Source organism: Manis pentadactyla, chromosome 2 (assembly GCF_030020395.1).
Source record: "Manis pentadactyla isolate mManPen7 chromosome 2, mManPen7.hap1, whole genome shotgun sequence".
Lineage (NCBI taxonomy): Eukaryota > Metazoa > Chordata > Mammalia > Pholidota > Manidae > Manis > Manis pentadactyla.
The window spans coordinates 141,237,989-141,260,425 of NC_080020.1; the positions used below are offsets into that span (position 1 = coordinate 141,237,989).

At 58.7% G+C, this 22,437-nt stretch overlaps 1 protein-coding gene across 3 annotated transcripts in view; it reads left to right on the top strand.

Moving 5' to 3' along the window:
* The window catches only part of TERT (telomerase reverse transcriptase), a 31,048-nt gene extending 10,648 nt beyond the window's left edge, over nucleotides 1-20,400 (top strand). Inside the window, exons 3-16 of one of the 3 annotated variants that reach the window (XM_036920081.2) lie at nucleotides 2,951-3,146; nucleotides 4,418-4,598; nucleotides 5,438-5,617; nucleotides 6,264-6,422; nucleotides 9,135-9,230; nucleotides 9,888-9,973; nucleotides 10,690-10,803; nucleotides 11,163-11,234; nucleotides 12,705-12,893; nucleotides 15,482-15,608; nucleotides 16,214-16,275; nucleotides 18,303-18,427; nucleotides 19,044-19,181; nucleotides 19,526-20,400. In XM_036920081.2, the coding sequence (XP_036775976.2) occupies nucleotides 2,951-3,146; nucleotides 4,418-4,598; nucleotides 5,438-5,617; nucleotides 6,264-6,422; nucleotides 9,135-9,230; nucleotides 9,888-9,973; nucleotides 10,690-10,803; nucleotides 11,163-11,234; nucleotides 12,705-12,893; nucleotides 15,482-15,608; nucleotides 16,214-16,275; nucleotides 18,303-18,427; nucleotides 19,044-19,181; nucleotides 19,526-19,629 (1,829 nt within the window). In that variant the 3' untranslated portion in view covers nucleotides 19,630-20,400. The remainder of the gene's footprint in view (nucleotides 1-2,950; nucleotides 3,147-4,417; nucleotides 4,599-5,437; nucleotides 5,618-6,263; nucleotides 6,423-9,134; nucleotides 9,231-9,887; nucleotides 9,974-10,689; nucleotides 10,804-11,162; nucleotides 11,235-12,704; nucleotides 12,894-15,481; nucleotides 15,609-16,213; nucleotides 16,276-18,302; nucleotides 18,428-19,043; nucleotides 19,182-19,525) is intronic. The other 2 variants (XR_005031716.2, XM_036920090.2) reach the window with 2 other exon arrangements.
* Nucleotides 20,401-22,437: the final 2,037 nt, after the last annotated feature.

The window sequence follows — 22,437 nt, forward strand, 5'->3', positions numbered from 1 at the left end:
CTTACTGCCTAACTTAGCTCACTTATTGAGCTGTTATATACACTGTCTGGATATTCTTTTCTTCTCTCCCTTCTTGTTCCTCCTCCTCGATTCTTCATACGTTGGGTGTTTTGTGCTGTGCTCTTTCTAGGAGTGCTCCCATCTAGAGCAGTCCCTGTAAGATGTTCTGTAGAGGTGGTTTGTGGAAAGCAAATTCCCTCAGCTTTTGTTTGTCTGGGAATTGTTTAATCCCACCATCATATTTGAATGATAGTCGTGCTGGATACAGTATCCTTGGTTCAAGGCCCTTCTGTTTCATTGTATTAAATATATCATGCCATTCTCTTCTGGCCTGTAGGGTTTCTGTTGAGAAATCTGATGTTAGCCTGATGGATTTCTCTTTATAGGTGACCTTTTTCTCTCTAGCTGCCTTTAACACTCTTTCCTTGTCCTTGATCTTTGCCATTTTAATTATTATGTGTCTTGGTGTTGTCCTTCTTGGATCCTTTCTGTTGGGGGTTCTGTGTATTTCCGTGGTCTGTTCGATTATTTCCTCCCCCAGTTTGGGGAAGTTTTCAGCAATTATTTCTTCTAAGATACTTTCCATCTGTTTTCCTCTCTCTTCTTCTTCTGGGACCCCTATAATACGGATATTGTTCCTTTTGGATTGGTCACACAGTTCTCTTAATATTGTTTCATTCCTGGAGATCCTTTTGTCTCTCTCTATGTCAGCTTCTATGCGTTCCTGTTCTCTGATTTCAATTCCATCAATGGCCTCTTGCATTCTATCCATTCTGCTTATAAACCCTGCCAGAGTTTGTTTCATTTCTGCGATCTCCTTTCTGGCATCTGTGATCTCCCTCCGGACTTCATCCCATTTCTCTTGCGTATTTCTCTGCATCTCTGTCAGCATGTTTATGATTCTTATTTTGAATTGTTTTTCAGGAAGACTGGTTAGGTCTGTCTCCTTCTCTGGTGTTGTCTCTGTGATCTTTGTCTGCCTGTAGCTTTGCCTTTTCATGGTGATAGGAATAGTTTGCAGAGCTGGGACGAGTGACGGCTGGAAGAACTTCCCTTCTTGTTGGTTTGTGGCCCTCCTCTCCTGGGAGAACAGCGGCCTCTAGTGGCTTGTGCTGGGCAGCTGCGCGCAGGCAGCGTTTCTGCTTCCTGCCCGGCTGCTATGGAGTTAATCTCCGCTGTTGCTGTGGGCGTGGCCTGGCTCGGGCAGCTACTCCAAAGTGGTGGAGTCGTGTTGGAGCAGGAGCTGCTGGGAGGCTATTTATCTCCGTAAGGGGCCTCCCTGCTCCCTGCAGCCCAGGGGTTAGGGTGCCCAGAGATCCCCGGTCCCTATCCCTTTAAGACTACCAAAAAGCGCTTGCCAAAAAAAAAAAAAAATGGGCGCTCGCTTTTCTGGTGTCCTCCTGCGCCAGGCCACCGGTGCCCGCTCACTGTTCTTGCTGCCCTGTTTCCCTAGTATTGGGGTCCCTATCCCTTTAAGACTTCCAAAAAGCGCTCGCCAAAACAAAACAGCAAAAAAGCAAAAAAAAATGGTCGCGCGCTTTTCTTATGCCCTCTGTGGCCCAGCCTCCAGTGCCTGCTCACTGTTCTTGCTGCCCTGTTTTCCTAGTATCGAGCGCCCTGCACTCTGGCCCGGATGGCTGGGGCTGGGTGTTCGGCAGTCCTGGGCTCCGTCTCCCTCCCGCTCTGCCTATTGTTCTCCCGCCGGGAGCTGGGGGGAGGGGCGCTCGGGTCCCGCAGGGCCGGGGCTTGTATCTTACCCCCTTCGCGAGGCGCTGGGTTCTCTCAGGTGCGGATGTGGTCTGGATATTGTCCTGTGTCCTCTGGTCTTTATTCTAGGAAGGGTTGTCTTTGTTATATTTTCATAGATATATGTTGTTTTGGGAGGAGATTTCTGCTGCTCTACTCACGCCGCCATCTTCCGCCCCTCCTCTGCATGTCTTTTATCTTTTGGCCCGATTTCCTGCCTTTTCCATGTCCCTATTTCTCACTGATTGCACATATTCTTGCTGGGTTCTTATGCTCATACTGCCTCCTGGAGATTAAATTACACTCTTCCTCTCTTGTTCTGAACAACAGAAGGGCCTCGGCACATATTAACCTGCCAATTTATGCTGGTTCCCCAACTAAGTTATGTCCCAGTGGGTGTCATTGCTGTTTTCTCTGGTCAGTGTTTACATAGCCCTTCTCCACCATTTTCTCTTTCTGTTTGCCATTCCGACTTCTGTCCCAGGCCTTCCTCGCAATCACATTTTTTTCGTGTCAGTTATTGATGGTAAAGCCCCCTGGGACTCTCTGTGCCATGGCTGCTGATGACCCCTGTGGACCTCTTCTTGTGCTGTTCGCAAGTGCATGGAATAAAATGCTGAGCGCCACAAAGCCGCTGTGACCCGTGGTGCCTGTCTGGGGCCCCAGGGTGTCTGGCATCCCTTAGTTGGCACGCACCCTGCTCTCCCTGTGTTCGGCCTGGGAATCCCCAGGCATTTCTGAGTCTTGCTGCTCAGTGGCAACCCCTGATGTTACACAAACCAGCAATGGACTGTGGGTCCCCAAGTGGAGGCTGTGTCCCCGCTTTCTCCATCCTGCTGTAAACCAGGACAAGATGGATCTCCTGGTCATCTCTATCCACTAAAAATATAACGTGAGCTATGCATATAATTAAAATGTTTTTTGGTAGCCACGTTTAAAAAGCAAAGAAAGGTGAAACAGTTACATATTTTATTAAAACCTAATATAGCCAAGGTATTATTGCTTTGACCTGATCAGTGGAAGCACTATTAACAAGCTACTGTACATCCCTCCTGTTCCCGGAGTCTTTCAGACCCAGCCATGGGTTACGCATCCCGCACACCTTGGTCCAGGCCTGCCCGCAGCTGCCGTGGCAGATGGGCTGAGTCGGGGAGTTCGAGGGGCTCAGGGCTGAGGCGCGGGTTCCAGGTCTGTCTTGTTTCAGGGGCTCGCTCTGTCCCGGCTGCTGAGCACCGTCTGCGAGAGGCGGTCCTGGCCAAGTTCCTGTGCTGGCTGATGAACACATATGTGGTTGAGCTGCTCAGATCTTTTTTTTATGTCACGGAGACCACGTTTCAGAAGAACCGGCTCTTCTTCTACCGGAAGAGTGTCTGGAGCCAGTTGCAGAGCATTGGAATCAAGTATGTGGTCGGAGAGCCACTCGGTCGTCTCTTCCTCTGCCCATGCGAGCCTGGCGTCCAGCCTCCAGCCCGCTCCAGCGACCGTGTGGCACTCGAGGCCAGGAGCCAAGGGCCCTGACCTGGCCTACTCACTGTCCCATGCTAGGTGCTGACCTGAAGCCCCCCTTTCCTTTACTGTAATGTTAGGAGTTAGGGCTCAGTGACCTCTACGGTCTTGACAGCAGAAGTTTACATGGAACGGAAACAATGGGGTGGGCAGACTGGCCACTTATCCCTGCCATACAGCTGGACCCTATTTTAACTCACACAGAATAGGTAAGATTGTGTCATGAGACCATAAAGCCCCATCTGTTTGGTTTACTGCTGGACGTGTGTGGGGAAGAGGTGTTTGCTCTGAAGCAGAAATTTCCCAAAGGCTGAACTGCCTCTGAGTGACCAGAGATTCATCTCAGCTGCTCAGCAGCTGTTTTATGTCCTTTCTGAAGGACTGTGGTAGAACACTGATAAGCCCTGATTCTCTATGGCCAGTCCTGGCCAATGCCATGTCCACGAGGGCTCAGCAAGGACCCGGGGGTGGGGAGACCAGGGCCCCCAGGCGCATTTGGGTCACATTCATGCCCTGATCAGGACATCTGCAGAGGGAGCAGGGCTGGAGCACCCTGAGCCATGGGGTGCTGGGGCCCCCGTCCTACATCTATGGGAGGGTCTAGAGGCCTCTCGTGGTTTGGAGTTGATACCCGTGGCACCCTACTTAATAATTTTTAAGTGTCATGGCAGTTGCTCTGAAGTGGCCATTTATCCTCCTTGGGGGGACCGTGGACACCGTGCCCTAACAGATGGGTGTTCGAGTCCCATCTGGGCTGGGCTTGGGTACTGCCCTTCGCTCCTGGGGCCACCAGCCCAGGGGGCATCCTCAGCTCCAGGCTCCCTGTGGGTGGTTTCTGGGGACAGCAAAGGCCACAGGTGACAGGGAGCTGATAGGTCTGAGGGGAAATGGTTCTATTCCTTGGTGGGGGCTGCACTGAGCAGCCCCACCCCCGGCTCGTTCCATGGGGAGGCATACAGGGCTTTGTGCCCCAGGGTCCCACCTGGGCCCAGCCTGCACTCCCCAGGGTGTCCTGGGCACCTGCTGTCCAGTGGGCATCTGGCCAGAGCTGTGGCATCCTTGGCACTGTGCCCGAGGCCTGCCGACATCGCAGGCATTGGTGACTGCCAGCCCTACCCACCTGGCATGGCTGCCGAGCCGGGTTCCCTGAGGTTCTCTGTTTCAGACAGCACTTCGATAGCGTGCAGCTTCGGGAACTGTCGGAAGAGGAGATGAGGCAGCGTCAGGAAGCCAGGCCCGCCCTGCTGATGTCCAAGCTCCGCTTTCTCCCCAAGCCCAGTGGACTGCGGCCAATCGTGAACATGGACTATGTCGTGGGCGCCAGGACATTCCACAGGGACAAGAAGGTCATCTCTTTTGTCTCATTTTTAAGAAATGCTTTTAGACCCCAGCCTTGGTGTTATGGACAAGAGGCTGGGAGGGGGCCTGTGGAGCCCCATGCACAGGGCTCTGCTCCCAGTCCAGAGAAGCTTGTGGGGAGGCCGGTCCTCGTGGAGGCTGGGCGGCCCCGAGAACCCACAGGGCCCCTGGCACGGGGGTCCCCCTCTTTGCCCCGGCTCCTGGGATCCTGCTGCCGTGGGGGCACTGTGAGCCAGGGACAGACAGAACCAGGCTGCTCACTTTCTGAGGACCCACGTAGGACCTTGTCCTGCAGGGTCTCACCCTGTGGGACCTCGCCCCATGGTTGGTCCCCAGGGCTTGCCCTCCCTGCTCTGGGTAGCCCCCTGTGGTTTGGCCCCACCGTGGGTAACCAGCCCTCTGTGGGTAGCCCCTCCTTGGTCAGATCCCCCCGTGTTTGGCATCCCCAGGGCAGCCCCCATGCCCCTGACGGCATCTCTGCCAGCAGGTCTGGTCTCTTCCAAGCACCCCCAGCAGTGCTAAGGTGACTGATTTAGGGGGCCTCCAAATGAGGAAGCGAGGCCGTTGCTATTGGAGCCCCTGGTTTGGTCTGAGTGAAGGTGAACTTGCCTGTGGCGGGAGTAGGAGGTCGCCCCAGAGGCAGCATCCCTCCTCGTCTGTTGCGGGGTAGAGTCGTGTGTGTAGCTCCCTGCATTTTGCATACACAGTCTCCAGGGACCCGTCACCTGGGGGGAAGGGTGGGGAGCTGCCTGGGCCCCACAGGTGGCAGTGGGTGGGCTGGCCTGGGGCGTCCTCTGACGCTGTCCGCTCTGAGCTGGCCCTGCAGGTCCAGCATCTCACCTCCCAAGCCAAGACACTGTTCGGTGTGCTGAACTACGAGCGGGCACAGCGCCCAGGCCTCCTAGGGGCCTCTGTGCTGGGCATGGACGACATCTACAGGGCCTGGCGCTCCTTCGCGCTCCGCATGCGGGCCAGGGACCCGGCATCCCAGCTGTACTTCGTCAAGGTGGGCTCCAGCCCCAGTCCCTGCCCCCCTCCCAAATGAACCAGTGGGTACGTCGGGCCATGGGAGTAGCCCCACCAGTGACCCCACATCTTGGGCCCTGGCTGGGGTGTGGGGAGTGCCAGCCTTCAGGCCCCTGTGTTCACCCAAATGAAGCGCCCCTTTGTGGAACCACATCCATGTGCCACAGATTCTCCTGGGAGCAGGGAGGGCAGGGGACCTCATCTCCTTTTGCAGGTGCTTGGCTCCCGGGGACAGAATCTGTGCCACCTCTGCTGGCGTGGGCTCCATGAGTCTGCACCCTGACTCCATAAGGTCTCCTCTTGGGCCCTTCAGAGGGAGAAATGCACCTGGCTCTTCCAGTGCCCAGGGCCCTAGTACCCAGGGCAGCCTCCAGGGCCTGGTCGACAGCCTGCAGCTCATGGAGAGGACGCAAGTCCCCGGGGGTGCTCGGGGTCTGGAAGACACAGATGTTTTGGCAAGAGCCCCGTGGTGGGTTTTTTTGATCTCCCCAATCCTCCCGTGTCCAATTCTCCCAAGTTTACCAACTGTGAATCAGGGCCCAGCAGCTCGCAGCAGTGGGACTCGGGAACTCGGTGGCCACAGGTGCGTGTGAGCAGCCTGGAAACAGGCATCTATCCCCGTGTAGGTGGACGTGATGGGCGCGTATGACGCCCTCCCCCAGGACAGGCTGGTGGAGGTGATCGCCAGCGTGATCAGGCCCCAGGAGAACACGTACTGTGTGCGCCAGTATGCTGTGGTCCGGAGGACTGCCCGTGGACATGTCCACAAAGCCTTCAAAAGACACGTAAGACCCACAAAGATGTGTGTGCCGTGAGAAGGAGTGGCATGTCCGTGGAGTGGGCGCCTCTGCCCTGGGCCCCCTCCTCCTTCAGGCGTGCTGAGGGTGCTTCCACTGACCCTGCTGCCAGGGCACCTCACAAGTGCTTGTTCATGTTACCTCAGGCCTCTCCACCTGAGTTCCTATTTCCTGCTATCCCTACTCAGTACCTACGCACTGAGTTTGTGCAGATGGGATGCCGGCAGGCATGGAGCTGTGCATGGCTTTCATTGTACCCTTAGTCCTCTAGAGCCCATGGCTGGCCACGTCATGCCAAAGAGCCATGTGTGCTCCATGGGCTGGTGCTGTGCCAGCTCTGTGGGTGAGGAGGGGGGCCGGTGGGCTCCTCACCCAGGACACCTGAGCCTTGCTTGCTGTCTCTGCCCACCTGCAGTGCTGAGGGCACCCCTCCCAGTAGCGCTGAGATCTCGGGCCTCAGCAGACTGGGGAAAGGACAAATGGGGTCCAGCTGTGCCTGAGGTCTGGTCAGCAAACAGGGTTCCTACTGGTCCCCATTGGCACGTTGGAGTGTGCCAGGGCATGGGGAGGCAGAAGGGTGTAGAGGGGATGGGGTTCCCCAGAAATTCAGGAAAGGCACATGTGGGAAACCCTGTGTAGGGCTCAGGTGAGTATGGTTTGCAAGTCCTGAGTGTGAAGCGAATACGAGCTTTTGCTTCTGTGGACACAGATGATGGCCCCTGCTGCATTGAGGTCAGGAAGTGTCCAGGGCCCTCAACTCCCTCCCTCGGGCTCCCACGTCCGACCTCTGATGTGCGGACTCGCTTACCTGCCCTGGATCCCATGAACGTGAGCTCAGGCGGGACACCCCTGTCCCGTGTCTCCTCCGCTGCCCAGTGAGCCTGGGACCTGTGGGTACCCAGAGGGGCAGCTCTGTGTGCCGCTCACCAAGGATGGGGTTCCGCGTTGCAGACGCAGTGGCGCAGTGCACTCTGCTGGCCGGCGTTCGGTTCCGGGGCTGGACAGACTGCACAGTGCTGCCACAGGCATTCCCAGGACGTCCCACTTCATGGACAGAGGCTCTCATTTCTGTTGGGTGGATCTTCTGGGTCTCAGGCAGCTTTTAGCTTTAGGAGATGTTGTTGAAGCGCTGGCCCGAGTGGCCGTGCCAGATTGCACTGCCGCGAGCTGCGGGAGATGCTCTGCATTCGAGGCGCACGTCCTGAGGGGCATGGGGCTCCGTCTTGCACAAATGTGATCTGCTTTTTTCTGGGGATCGGAGGTGCTGAGTGCCCTTCCTGCGCTGACCAATGGAGCGTCTCTTGGGGAACACCTGTCACGCCGTCTCCCCCACATGTTGATTTGCTGGGAATTCACGCGTGTTGCGGGCGCAAGGCCTTTCCCAAGCACACGGGCCTCAAACATCATCTCCCGTCTGCCTTCTCAGTTTCAGGCAGAGTGCTGGTGAGCAGAGGCTTCCCGTTCTGACAGATCTGCCCGCCGTCGGTGGCTGAGCCTGTGCCCACTTGCACAGTGGGCCTGCTCCCAGTCACTTCTTGCACATCTTTTCTTAGCAGTTCGCTTCTGGCTTTCACAGTCAGGTCTAGGACCCGTTTGGGACTGGTTTTTGTGTGTGGTAATTTTAACCTGTTCCTCTGCTTAAATCTGGACATTTTCTACAGGTGTGTCTTCCAGTTCATAAACATCTTTTCTCTGTCTCTAATCATGTTAGCCCCTTTTTGAAATTTTAAGTTCAGCTATCCTGTTTTTCAGTTCTGGAAACTGAAATCCCACTTACAGATTTCAGGTCTCTGGTCAAATTCTCCACTTTCCTTTTTCTTAATAAATTAAACTACCTTTTCTTAATTGATTTCTAAGTCCCAGTCACACGGTAACTGCCTGGCTATGGGTGGGTGTCTGCTGCGTCCCTGCTGTTTGACTTGTGGCTGGTCACGCATCTGTTCTTTCACGCACCTCGTGGTTGGTTTTCTGAGATGCCAGGCTTTTAAACAGAACTTCCCGAAGTGTAGGCTCTGCATGGTACTGTTTCCCTCCAGATGCCCCGCTTGACAGCTGGAGTGGTGGACCTCTGTGTGAGGTCAGCCAAGGCTGTGTGGGGCTGCCTCCTCCACCTCGCCCTTCCTCTGTGGCTCTGTGGCTCTGCCCTCCCCATGGGACTGCCCCCCCAGGAGGCTGCATTGACCGCACTCAGCCCAGCTCCAGCCTTGCTCTGCCTGGGACCCCAGCAGTGTCCCTGAGCACCTTACATGGAGGGTCAGCAGACTAGGGGACTGCATACCACTGTGCCTCACTTCTCAGCAGCCCCCCTCCTGGGACCTGCCCCTCAATCCTAGCTGCTTGGGTGACCCTGACCTCGCAGCCCCCACCCACCATGGGGAATGGACAGGCGCAGGGGGAAGTCCAGAAACAGGTGGGACCCCAAGGTTGTGGACCCCAGGTGGCTTCATCTGCATTTCATTGAGGGTCACTGGGGGCACACTATCCCTGGGGAGGTGGCCAGTGGGCCCCAGTGGTTTCACTGCCCTTCCCTGCTCCTGGGCACCACCTTCCTCCTTTCCCAAGCAAGCTGCCCAGCAGGCCTCCCCAGGGCTTGTTCCCGATCCTGACTTGGCATCCATGCTGTGACCTCTGCTCCGGTGCCAGGTCAGGGGTGGGGCAGGGAGGCACCCACCTCCTCAGCCCTGTCTTCTTCGCCAGCAGGTGTCCACCTTCATGGACCTGCAGCCCTACATGAGACAGTTTGTGGAGCATCTGCAGCAGACAAGCTCTCTGAGGGATGCCGTGGTCATCGAGCAGGTGGGTGGGCTCGGCTTGTGGCTCAGCTGGAGGGAGGGGTGTGGGTGTGCTGAGGCCGCCCTGCTGGGCTGGCAGGGTCCCCGTGCGCCCCTTTCCCCTCCCACACAACTAGTGCCTTGCTGCAGCCTTTGGCCACACCTTCCCTTTTACTTCCTGGCCGAGTTCTGTGGCTGTCCAGCTGTTTTATCAGTTTGCTAGAAGTGTCTTCTTCCTCAGGTTTGATCTGAGGCCTGAAGAACAGGCGCCCCCTTCCTACACAAGGGCAGGCTGGCCTTGACTTGTTGCCTCCTCGAGGGGCCCGCTGAGTGGGAACCTGCTTTTCCTGCTGGGGATTGGGGCCTGTCCCCCTGGGCCTGGGGTCGTCAGTGGAGGCTCGGCCACACAGCTCTGCACATTTTGCAAAACCAGTTTTAGGGACAAGCCAGTCTACCAAGTGAGACCAAGACCTCTGGCACCTTTCCTTTGCGGGCCGGGTTCCCCACCCATGCGCTGGGGTGGTCCTGAAGGCACATGTCATCTGGGCCAGGGGCTGTGGGTCTGAGCCCAGCCGGAGCTCCAGGCGACTGAGGGGCAGCAGGCAGCACTGGCACAGGCCCATGTGTGCTGGCACCCTCGCTGCCCCTGCTCACACATGGTGCCTCCCACTCACTTCTCCAGAGTTCCTCCCTGAACGAGGCCGGCCACAGCCTTTTTGATTTCTTCCTGCGGCTGGTGCACCACCACGTCATCAGGATCGGGGGCAAGTGAGTCAGGGCCCTCACCCCCGCCCATTTGACCTCGAGACCATCTGTGTCGGGCAGCAGCGCCCTCCAGACAGGCGCTGCTGCCACATGGCTCACGCAGAGAGGCAAGGCCCCCGGCTGCAAGAAGTCCTTTTCCGTTCGCTTGCTGGCAGATGATTATTTTAAATTGTGCGAGCAGAGGTGACTGTCCTGGGCAGCCGCCTGCACCAGGAGCCCAGCGTGCGTCTGGTGGGAGTGGTGGTCCTGGGGGAGACTCGGGTCCTCATGAAGGTCATTAGAGGTCAGCATGCAGTGTGGGAGGTTTCTCTCTAGGATCTTTGTGCGCTAGTGTAAGGACATTATTGTCACACCATAAATAATTATGGTACTTATTAAAATACAATTTCATTAGAAATAGGAGCTAACATCTCCATCCTGGGAAAGCACACATCACAGATGAACAGAAGGGTGAATTTGGACAAAAAGAACACACCCGCACGTGTGTGGAAAGGGCACCTGAGAGGCCCACCCACTTTACTGCTGTGACCTGTGGAAAAGGGGTGTGCCACGTGTGCATCACGTGGCAGGAGGGGAGTGTGCAGTGTGACACATGATTCTCATTCCCCTGGTGTGTGCGGTCCTTATATGTGTCCCTAAGTGTAAGTGTGTGTCAATGACAGGAACAGGAGGCCTGCCGTGGCTGCCCACCTGCTGTCCTAATGGCATCTCGCCCCCAGGTGCTACGTCCAGTGTCAGGGGGTCCCCCAGGGCTCCATCCTGTCCACTCTGCTCTGCAGCCTGTGCTATGGGGACATGGAGAACAAGCTGTTTTCTGACGTTCAGCAGGACGGGTAGGGGCCTTTCTATTCTTTGCACGTATGGATTCGCTTTCGACTGGTTGAGCCCCTGGCCCCCAGAGTGGGCAGGGCGGTGCATTTCTTCATGTAGAGGCCACGGAGATGGTGTGCAGGCTGTGAATGTAGGTCAGTGGCTTCTCATGTAGCCAGGACATGGGGGCATCCTTGACTCAGGGTCCCTGCTCGTGTGCCCCCAGCCAGGGTCAAACCCCACCAGAAATTTAAGTCTTCCACTGGGTTTTTTGGAGGCCACTTGATTCTTGTCCATATGAACTCAAGATACTTTAATCTTTCTGATGTTCACTCTACTGAAGGACCTTGTGTTGAAAGCTTATGCAAGACCTTCTCGTTAGGCTGCTCCTGCGTTTGGTGGATGACTTCCTGCTGGTCACACCTCACCTGACACAAGCAGAAGCCTTTCTCAGGTGAGGGTCTCCCCTACATGTCCTCCTCTGGCCAGTGTACACCTGACACTACATGTGTGACAGCAGGTGCTTCTTGAGGCTGCCGGCCTCCTGGTGAATGGCACGTGGTCCTGCCATTCTGAAAACTGGGTGTGTGGCCGCCTCCTTGCGTGGCAGCGGGGCTGCGTCAGTGGGATCAGGAGGGGGCACAGGGCGGGCAGACCTTGGATAGCAGCTGCAGCCTGGATGGGGTCGCTTTTCTCTGTGGAAGAGGATGGGGAATTGAGACCACCAAGTGCTGGTGTCACAAGGCAGGGGGATCATGTGGCAGAGCTGGTCTCTAAGTTCGTTTTGCTCAAATTCAGTCAGGCATATGAAGCCTTAGAGCAGCTGTCCTCTGCCTGTCCCTCTCGGGGAGACCCCAGGAATCAGGGGGCTTGTTTTGAAATCAAGGGAGGAAGAAGTTATAAAACCAAAACCTCACAAAGGGTTGCCACCAAGGGGCAATTTGCTTGGGTCACCAGGTTGTCTTTGGGGAACCCATCCCTATAGCCAGGTCGGCCCATGGGGGTCCCCAGGGCTCAGAGGGTGTGAGGGTCCCACTGGGAAGCTCTGGTGCTCACATCACGTGCCACAGACATTGTGCAGATGCCGTGCAAATGCAGACTCACCAAAGTTAAATCAAGTGACAGTCCACAGGGCCCTGGCTGTATTCAAAGAGCTCAGTAGCCACACATGGCCAGTGGCTGCCAGAGGGCATCACAGAGAACTCACCTCTGCTGGGTAAAGTTCTGGGGGATGGCACTGATCTGAGGGCACTGGGCAGGGAGGGGTTCGGAGCCTTTGTCAGGGGTCCACCTGGGAGGTGGCTCAACGGGGATAGACACACGCATATCTGAGAGATTACTGCCAGGAATTGCCCGCACTATAGCTGTGGGGCAGGTGCTGGGCTGCAGCCTATGGAAAGACTTCTCTGCTTGGGACACCCCCTTTCTCCCGGGGCCCTTGTACTGGTAGGTGAGCGAGCCCACCCCACTGTGGAGTCACCTGCACTAAAGCCAGGTGACCTCAGACTTGGGTTTGCACACTGGGACCGTAGCCTTGCTGAGCGGACCTGCAGACAGGCCGCCACACCGAGGGCTTCATTGCTCGGCTCTGCCTGCCTCTGAGCCCCGCCTCTCCCTGTTCTCTGCTGGGCTCCTGAGCTCGCTGCTCACCTGTCTTACCTGCGAATAGTCGCTGGCATCCTTCAGGATTCAGCTTCAGGCCTGGGGGTCTCTGTGCCCCTCCCTGTTGCCCACGACTGCCCTTCCCCGGCCCGGCCACACAAGTGTCTCGTCATTGGCACCTGGTCACCCAGAGCCTTTGGGGACAGCTGGCGGCAGAGCGGGGCTCTCTGGCCCCCCACTGCGGCTGCGCCCCAGGCCGAAGGGCTGCCCCGGGGCCTCTGGGCAGAATCCTCCTGTGGCTGACATGGCCCCTCTGCCCCAGGACTCTGGTCCGAGGCGTCCCCGAGTACGGCTGTGTGGCCAACTTGGGAAAGACGGTGGTGAACTTCCCCGTGGAGGTCAGCACCCTGGGCGGCACGGCACCCCTCCAGCTGCCAGCCCGCTGCCTGTTTCCCTGGTGTGGCTTGTTGCTGGACACCCAGACGCTGGAAGTGCTCTGTGACTACTCCAGGTAAGCGCCCACTGGGCGGGCACGGGGCAGAGCAGGCCCCTCCTGCTTCCAGGCACAGCAGTGGCCACAAAACCGAAGAGCCAGAGGCTGGGGCTGTGCGTCCTCTCCAGAGGTGGGCAGACACGCATCCTTCTGTGGACCTACCGGGTGAGTGGTTTCCTGGGCTTTTTGGTAAAAGGAAGTTGTGGGCAGACCCAGGGGCGCATTCTGCATGGAAGCCATGTACACTGAGCCCAGAGGTCCCAGGACCTGCCCAGCACCAGTCTCCTCAGGGCAAGGGACATGCTGTAACCCTGTGTGTTACCTCACTGGACACTCACGGTCACTGTGATCCTTCAAAGGCACGGCTGTGGCACATGGGGCCTGCGCTGTACACATAGGGTCCTTGTCCTTATTGGCTTGGTTGCTGTGAAAGCCACAGGCAGGCGGCTTAGGCAGCAGACATTCACATCCTTCCGTCCTGGACGCCAAGGTCAGGGGCCGGGGTGGTCCCCAGGCTGGTTTTGCCAGGGCCTCCCTCTTGGTGTACGGGCGCCACCTTCTCTCGTGTCCTCCCAAGGCCACACCCCACCTGTTCGTGCATCCCTGGTACCTCATTCTCAGAGGACACGGTGTCCAAGCAGGCCCCCCTTATGACCTCAAGGCGGCCTTGATTGCTGTCTTAAGGTTCTTGGCTTCCACAGTTGCATGGGGCTTCGCCGGGTGCATCTGGGGACATAGCTCAGCCCCTAACAGCGTTTCCACCGGGCCTGAGGGACCCCCAGCCCAACCCCAGTCTTGGCACAGGTGCCCGCGGATGTGAGATGGATGCAGATGCAGCCATCTCTGCAATCCATGGGTACGAGGCCACTCGGGGCACGGCTGGAGCGAGCTTTGCTTGCCCTCTGCCGCAGCTGCAGCTCCCGCACACCAGGGGCCCTGGGCATCCGCCTGCCTGCCAGCCTGCTCTGCTGCTCCCGCCTCCTGGAGATGAAGCCCAGGTGCCCTCGCTGCCATGGCACCTGCACCGGCACCTGACGGAGTTCCCCGCCTTGGGACTCAGCCCAGACCCCCGAGGCCTCCGGCCCTCCTTCGCCATCCTGGCCCATCCCGTTGCCCCCTGCAGGCCATGCATGGCAACCACACCCATCGGGGCTGAACCGCCCTCCACTTGCTTTGCTGTCCACGAAGCTGCCTTTGTTTTTTCTGAGAAAACTAGAAACACAGATAAATTACATCTTTATCCTACAGCAAATACAGGAACGAATTCTAGGTGGAGAAGGAATTAAATGCAGGGAAACAAAAACCAACAACAGAAATAGAACACAAGAGGCCCAGAGACAATAGAGGCGAATGAGGAATGAGCAAGAACATGGGGGCGGCCGAGCTGGGGGCCCCCCCCGCGCCTGTGCAATAAGGGCCTTTGGAGCCCTCGCCCCACTGGCTTGAGCCAGGCCACTGAGCACTGCACGCACACATCTCACCTGATCTCAGAAAATGCCCGCGGGGAAACCAGGGCTCCAAGGGCTGAGCGGTTTGCTGTGCGGGGGCCGCATGATTCAGGCCCGGGCGCGACCCCAGAGCCCACACCCCTGTGCAGGAACCCCACTCTGCAGACAGGCGCTCAGAGGGCAGCATCCACTGTGTCAGAGAAGTTTGTGCAGCCGGCTCCAAGGTCCCTTTGCTCATGCCGGCGCCAAGTGTTATGCATTTCCGAGGAGGCCAAGCTGGGCTGACTTTTCTGGAAGCAGCAAATTTGTGCGAAGTCCATCAGGTGGTCATGTTTCCCTGGTTATCCCACTTCTAGTCGTTTACCCTGAAGGAAAGAGATTTCACTGGACCGTTTCCAAATGCTCAGGGTCACATGGCTGATCCCAGCAAATAATGAAGTGACCTCAGTCAGTGGCTGGGCAGACTGCACGTTGCTAAGAAGATACACTCTGCCATTAAGATTGTTTCCAAGAACAGGCTGGAAAATTTATTCCACCGTAAAAGCATTTAAAGCTGATACTACAGAAAGTGTCCCAGGATACAGAGTGTATCTCATATGTTCACCTGAAGTACGTGCAGAGGACACGCGGGCATCTGCCCAGGGGCACATTCCTCATGCTTTCCATGTGTCACTCCCACTGTGAGAGCAGCAGCCATCTGGGGCACCCTGTAAGGCTGGCAGTGGGCTTTTCCCTCCTGGTACAGCCCCCAGGTGGAAAGGTGCCTGGCGGGGGCTCCCAACACCTCGCTGGGCCACAGTGGTGACCCCGTGGTCTGCCCAGATGGTATCCCAGGAAGGCATGGGTCAGGCGCGTGTCACTGCAGATTTTATTGGTGTGCTCAGTTGCCCGTCACTAAAGAACAAACACATAAAACCAAGGTTCATCCAGGTCATCCAGGGGTTCAGGGCATGTCATGGGCCAGGCCACAGGCTGTGGAGTGCCCACCCCTGCTTTTTTGGCCAGGATCTGGGAGGCAGGGGGCGGGAGGTGGCCTGGAGCCCAGTTTCCCACAAGGACGGGGGTGCTTGAGTGGGACATGCGTGCCAGGTGTGATCAGAGCATGCACTTGACCCCATGGGGTGGATATGTGTTTACAAGACTCACCTTGTGTTGCAGTTACGCCCAGACCTCAATCAAAGCAAGTCTCACCTTTAACCAGGGCTTCAAGCCCGGTAGGAACATGCGTCGCAAGCTCTTCGCGGTCCTACGACTGAAGTGTCACGGTCTGTTTATGGACCTGCAGGTGAGCACACTCAGTGGGCGCCTGGCTGACTTCCAAGCTCAGCCCACTGGCTCATGGTCTGTGTGAGGTTTGCATGGTTATGGATCTTGTTAGTGTGTGCTTCGTGTGTATGTGGATGGGTGTGCATGAGTGTGGAAGCATGTATGTGTGCGTGGATGCACGAGCAGTGCGTACCAGTGCATTCTAAGTGTGCTGAACCTTGCACATACGTGTGTGTGCACAAGCAGTGTGTGTGTCAAGTGTGTTTTCCTGTGTGAGTGTGTGTGTGTGGGCATGCACATGTGAGTGTGTGTGCATATGCTGAGGGCCTGTTGCCCTCACCCCTCCACTGCCCCGTCTTCTTTGGCACTGGGTCCCCTCCCAGCTGGGTTGGGTGCCGCCTCCCCACCCCTTCCTGCCCAACCTCCCATCAGGTGGCCCAGCACAGTCCTGATGAGCGCAGCAGGGAGAGGTCGCCCTTGAGGCCCCGGCAGCACTGCACCAGAGAGACTGATAGTTTCTTACCGAACAGCCCCCTTTCCTACCCCATGTGACCAGGGGGTAAAGCAAGGTAGGAACTGAAATTGCAGGCGCATCTCAGCACCTCTTTTCCTTTGCGGCTCCAGGTGAACAGTCTCCAGACGGTTTGCACAAACATGTACAAGATATTCCTGCTTCAGGCCTATAGGTGGGTTCATCAGGCCCCACGCCTCGGTGCTGCCTCCGCCCCGGCTCCCACACAGCCTGGAGAGCCCCCCGCTAGCCGGGCCCCAGGTCTCCTCTGTGGAATGTCAGTCGATGAGGAAGTGGCACTTGCATGTTTTCAGCGATGGATGCTGCCTCTTCATCCATGTCCACTTTGCTTTGTTAGGGTCACCAGGCAGTGGCGGGAGGCCAGCATGGCCAGTGCATCCCCGTGTCCCTACACAGAACTATGCAGGGGCTGTTCTGCAGTGAGAGGGGGCTCATAGGAGAAGGGCTGTGGGGAGGAGACAGGCAGCCCCCACATGAAGTGGGAGGCAGACATCCTGGGGGTTGGATCCTGAGAGCACAGAGGGTCCTGGCAGGGACAGGTTGGGGTCCACATCCCCAAGTCCCCAGACAGGCAGTGGGACGTGGCTCCCAAACAGCTGAGCCACCACTCCCACCCCACTAACCAGCCCATCTGTGGCCCAGCTTCTGGAACAAACCATGTCCCTGTGGCTGCATGGCCACCCTGCTGAGGGCTGGGCATGGGTGCTAGTTGTGTGGCTCATTTAGTGGTTGTGCTTGTCTGCGTCTTTAGTGGGGAAAGGTTTGCACTTTCAGGCTGTGCTGTTCCCTCAAGAAGACAGACGCCCCTCTGTGCCCCTTGTGGCCTCAGGGACGCAAAGCCGCAGGGACCTGCCCCAGGGAGCTCAGAAAGGCAGCTCAGCTCTGAAGACTTTACTGCAGGGAAAGCACAGCCTGAGTCGGCAGGTGGTGCGCGGGCAGACAGCACAGTGGCTGTCTCCTGGGTAGCGGAGCCAAGCATCCATCTGGAGGCACTGAGAGTTGTTGCACGGGGTGTGTGTGTGTGCAGCAAGGCTGTGTCTCATGGGCACTGGTGGTCCTCACAGAGGAAATTCCTATGGAAAAGTCCAGCCAGGAGAAAACTTCCAGCCCCAGAGCCTGTGGCCTGTGTCTGGGCCGCGGGCGGGGCAGGCGCCTCATCCCCTCTGTGTCCGGGAGGCGTAGAGCTCATGTGCTCAGCCCGCTGTCCTCTTTGTGGCTCTAATCCTCCTCCATCCACCTCTTCCTAACCACACACCTGCCCCTCACTGGAAAGCTGCCCTGGCGCCTCTGGAAGTGTGCTTAGGGCGTGCGTGTGAACGGGCCCCTGCGCCATGCACAGTGGGGCCTGCAGGTGGCCAGGGCTGGTCAGGGCAAGAGGAGCAGTCAGGCAGCCTGGTCCCTGCTGGCAGGCTCACCTGCACCCTGGTGCAGCCAGCCCGGCCTCACCCTGTGTCCCCCACCAGGGAGCCCCCTGCTGGGGTGCCTGGCCCTGGACACCTGCCCCCAGGACTGTTGTGGAGACCTGGGTTCAGGGAGGCGCCCTCTGGCAGGGCCATGCTCTTCAGGGTGCAGTGGGCCACTGGCTTCCCTGCCCACGGGCACAAAGATCAGCTGCTTCTGAATTTGAAGTGTAGGCGCTTGTGAGGCTCCAAGAATGGGACGGGGTGGGGGGGAAGTGTTGCTGAACCGGGATGGTCACAGGTAAGGCCGGTGTGCCCCTGTGGCACATGGAGCAGGGCCCAGCCCCTTTCATGGCAGAGTGCGGGCTTTGGGCTGGTGTCGGGGACCTCATGTCCACCAGCGGAGGCCTCTCCCCACTCTGCACTGAGCCCTGTCCCTCACTTGGTAGAGAGTCCCCACCCACAGAGCATGATCCCTTCCCCGGCCTGCGGGGTGGCCCTGACCCTGGGACCTGGGCATGTTATCACGTTACCACCCCGTGAGTGGGGAAGGTCCTTCCCACCTGGACGGGATCGTGTGTGTGAAGTCAGTTGCCAGCCAGACCAGTACACAAGCATGCTCTGGGTTGGTCACGGCAGTCAGTGAGACCAGTGAGGGGCTTACCACATGTGCACACGTGTGGATACAAATTAAATGCATGCTTGCAGTTGCAGACGCATACACGCCTGCGCACACATGTGGGCACATCCCAAGGCCCCTCTCGGCCTGCCGCTCCCTCAGGTTCCACGCGTGTGTGCTCCAGCTTCCGTTCGGCCAGCACGTTAGGAAGAGCCCCTCGTTTTTCCTCCGGGTCATCTCTGACACTGCGTCACGCTGCTACGCCCTTCTGAAAGCCAAGAACCCAGGTGTGTGCAGCTGCAGGGCATGCCTGGTGGGGGTCGGGGTCACCTGGGTGATTCATGCCCTCAGCGGGAGCAGTGCCCACCCTGGAGGCAGGGGCAGGGCAGGGAGTTGACTTGCCACGCCATGTCGTCCACCTTGCTGGCTCCCTGCTGGCCTCTTGCCACCCTCTGCTGTGCGGGCCAGCAGCCTGCGTGGCAGGAACATGGCCGGATGTTTGATCCCCACTTGCTCTGCCCTCCTGGGTGGGCGCTCTCGTTGGTGCTCCGGAAGTGCACAAGCCTGGGCCTGTGGTCAGGAGGAGGCTGTGGCCGCTCCTGTCTGCCTCTGGCCTGTCCTCCCGTTGCCCCACATCCTAGAACAGCCTTTGGAGCCACATCTCAGCTCCCCTGGGCCTCCCTGCAGACATTTCTGAGCAGTCAGAAGTTCAGGCCACACTGTGTCTCCGTGGTCCTGAGTTTGACAGACTTTGTTTTGTGGACGTTTCTTTGGACGAGTTCAAGAGCGGGTTTCAGCTGAAGGAGTTCCATGGTGGTTGTGTGGGCGGGGCCAGAAATGAGACCCCCGTGGTTCCCCCCGCTGCCCCACCCCTGGCAGCAGCCTACCCGCATGTCCCCCCAGGGATGTCGCTGGGCGCCAGGGGCGCCTCCGGCCCTTTTCCTTCTGAAGCCGCGCAGTGGCTCTGTCTCCACGCCTTCCTGCTCAAGCTGGCACGCCACAGCGTCACCTACAGGTGTCTTCTGGGGGCGCTCCGGGCAGGTAAGTGCGCTGAGTCAGCTCTGGCCCCAAAGGCCTCTGACCAGGCACAGGCCCCGTCCTTGTGTGCACCTGCCCCCACAGAACCGCGACCTCCAGCCCTCCGGCCTGCACGACTTTCCGCGCATCCCACTGCCCCCGTGCCTCTGCCTGGCTGCCCACTGCCCCGACAGTGGCTCTGGGGTCCCTGTCCGTGCCCAGCGTGGTGGGCTGAGGTTCCGCCACCAGGAGCCTGGCCTGCACACTGGGCGCTCAGCACACACACGTGTCTGCCCGGCCTCAGCAGAGTCCTGGGTGGGGTGGGGTTGCTGTTTCTGGGAGGAGGTTTGACTTCATTCTCCTTATAGCCAAGGCCCGGCTGAGCCAGCAGCTCCCCAAGGTGACCCTGGCTGTTCTGGAGGCAGTGGCTGACCCGGCCCTGACCACAGATTTCAAGACCATCTTGGACTGACCGCCAGCCCTTCCCACATCCCGCGTTGGGCTGCAGCCTGGCACACTGTGGGAGGGGCCGCTGCTCCCTGAGCCTGGTCCTCTCCCCGAGCCCCAGGAATGGGGGCTGCCAGCCAGGCTGCTCCAGGGAAGGGGCTGGCCCGCATGTCTTCAGGGAAGCGGGGCCTGCCCACTGCCACCTTCTGGGGACCCGGGTGCCAACCTTTAGCTGCTGGCCACCAGGAGAAGGCAGGTGGGAGAACTGGGTGGACACAGGGAATGTCGGGGACCTTTGTCGCCCTCTTCACTGCGGGGCTGTCCCAGGCAGGAGCTATGGCACGCGTGTCCCCAAGGGCACAGGGAGGTATGTGGACGCCGCCTCATGTCCTGCACGTCCTGCACAGCCCTGCCCTGCCTTCCCGACCGCCCCACCCGCCTTCCCTGGAGACGCATCCAAAGTTCCAGCCTCAGGCTTCCGGAAAGCAAAAGGCCCAGTCAGCTGTTTGTGGCCCGGCCGACCCCGCCCAGCCGTGCCCCCAGCCTCATCCTGTTTCTCATGCCCACACTGGCACCTGGACCACCGGTGTCCAGATGCGTCCCTGCACACGGCCCAGGCCATACTGACCGCCCTCCATGCGGCCTCCACAGCCCCCCGCCACCCCCCCACCGCCTCTACCTCCACCCGCCACCCCGGGGGCAGGGGGGCAGGGCAAGGAAAGAAAATATTGTGCCTTTGTTTATTTTCCATAGTTTTAAGTTTTTCTTACATATTAAAACGTGCACTGCACAGGTACCATAGCCTGTAATTTTAGAAACTCAAGCATTGTAGGTTGTGTGATGTGCAAGGATCCTTGGCCTGGCAGGGGGCAGAGGGGTTTCTGGGGCAGGAGGTGAGGGAGGGAAGGGGAGGCGGTGGTGGGGAGAGCACCCCTGTGGGGCAGGTGCAGAGGGCAGTAGGGGGAAGGGGTGTGTGGGTGGCAAGCCCGGCATGCTGAGCCCAGCCCCTTCCCTCTCTCTGCTGCTGCCCACCCTCTGGCCCTGCATCGTGTAGCCAGTCCCTTCCCATCTGACCCCCATCAGTCCCCTCTGTCCCCCAAGCCCCTGGGGTGACCCTGCTCCGCCCACTCCTGCCTCCTGACCACCGCGGGCCTCCTTTGTCCAAGTGCCATCATGCCCGTTTAGTGGCCTCAGAGCCCAGGAGGAGCACACAGGGCAGATGCCCCGGCCACCTGGCACCTGGGAGAGGGACGGGGTTCTGTTGAAGTGGGGAGCTGTGCAGAGGGAGAGCCAGATGGGCCTCCGAGGAGTCCTGCTCACATGGGGTGGGCCCTGCGCTGCAGAGGCTTCCCATGCTGCAGGCAGCAGGGCAACCTGGGGAAGAGGGGTCCTGAAAGGCCGGGCTGGGGTGCGTGCCTGCTCAGGGCCGTGGCCGAGGCTCTGGAGGGGGCTGGGCTTAGGGACCCCAAGACACAGACAGAGGTGGGCAGCCGCTGACCAGGCAGAGGCCAGGTGCCCAGAGAGGGCTGGGGAGGTGGAGGGGAGCTGGGAGGTGCTCCCCATCCCCGAGTTCCTGGTTCAGCAAGACTTGGGGGGGGGTGCCTGGAGTTCACATTTTTCTCCAGGTCCAGAGATACTGGTGCTGCAGGCAGGGGCCCACACCAAGCCCCCTGCTCGGGGTGGGGGAAGCTTGGAGGCTCCTGGGGCATCCTCTGCAGTGGCCCTGGGTGCTGCAGCCAGCTGCTGGCTTATCCATGCCAGGGTCAAGAGTTTGGAGGTGGGGGGGGCAAGATTTGGGGGCGGAGCAGAGGCCACAGTGGGGGAGGTGGCTGGAGACTGTGGAGGGGCTCTTGCGGAAGTGAGGAGCCTGGGGCCTTGGTGATGGCGAGGAGGGGCTGCCCTCTTCACTGTAGCTGAGCCAGAACCCCCAGCGTCGTGATTGGACCCCCTTCCAGGTCTGCCCCAGCCTTAGCAGCTGTGGGGGTCCCTGTGGAAGTGTTCCCCTGGAAGGGTGCTTGTCCACAGAGCCGCCGGTCCTGCCAGGACACTGAGCAGGATTTTGCCATCTTCCTCTGTTGAAGATGAGGCCCCAAGCAGGAGACAGCAGTGTGTCCTCCCAGACCAGCACATGGGGCCATCCTGCGTGCAGGTGCTGGACAAACGTCCTTGAACCCAGAACAGCACAAAGAGTAGGAAGGGAGCAGCTCAAATGGGCACCTGTGAAGGAGGGTGCCCAGGGGCACTGGCTCTGCCCAGCCCAGAGGCAGCACCAGGCCAGTGAGTGCCATATTGATACTAGTGAGCAATTCCCAAGGCTTCCTTCCGGCATGTCCCTGATGGGCCTCTCTCCTGGCTGGGCGCTGTCCAGTGTACCTTGGCCAGGGTTGGTGCTGACTACCACGGCCCAGATTGCCAGAGCGTGAGTGGATGTCGCATGTCAGCGTTTATGGTGATTACCTGGTTTACTGTTGCTGGGGACTGTGACCAAGGGACTGAGCTGATGCATTTATGGCAGACCCAAGTCCACGTGCAGTGCCGGCCCAGTGGTGCCCTCGCAGTTGTAAAGAGAGAAGGACTGACGCACCACCCAGGGCAGGTCACAGACCCAATGGGGACATAACGGGGACACTGCAGGTACCTGAGCTGACCTGCCACCGGCCACACCGGGCTCATGGCACACTGAGCCTGTGTCTGGCATTTCTGCATGGAACCAGACCCACAGGGTCAGTCGTACAGTCACCCATCTCCCACAGGCCCTGAAAAATGTACTTTGCTGTGACTTCACTTGGGAGTGCTTTTATGTTGATGGAAGTGGCCCACCCTTGAAAAAGGC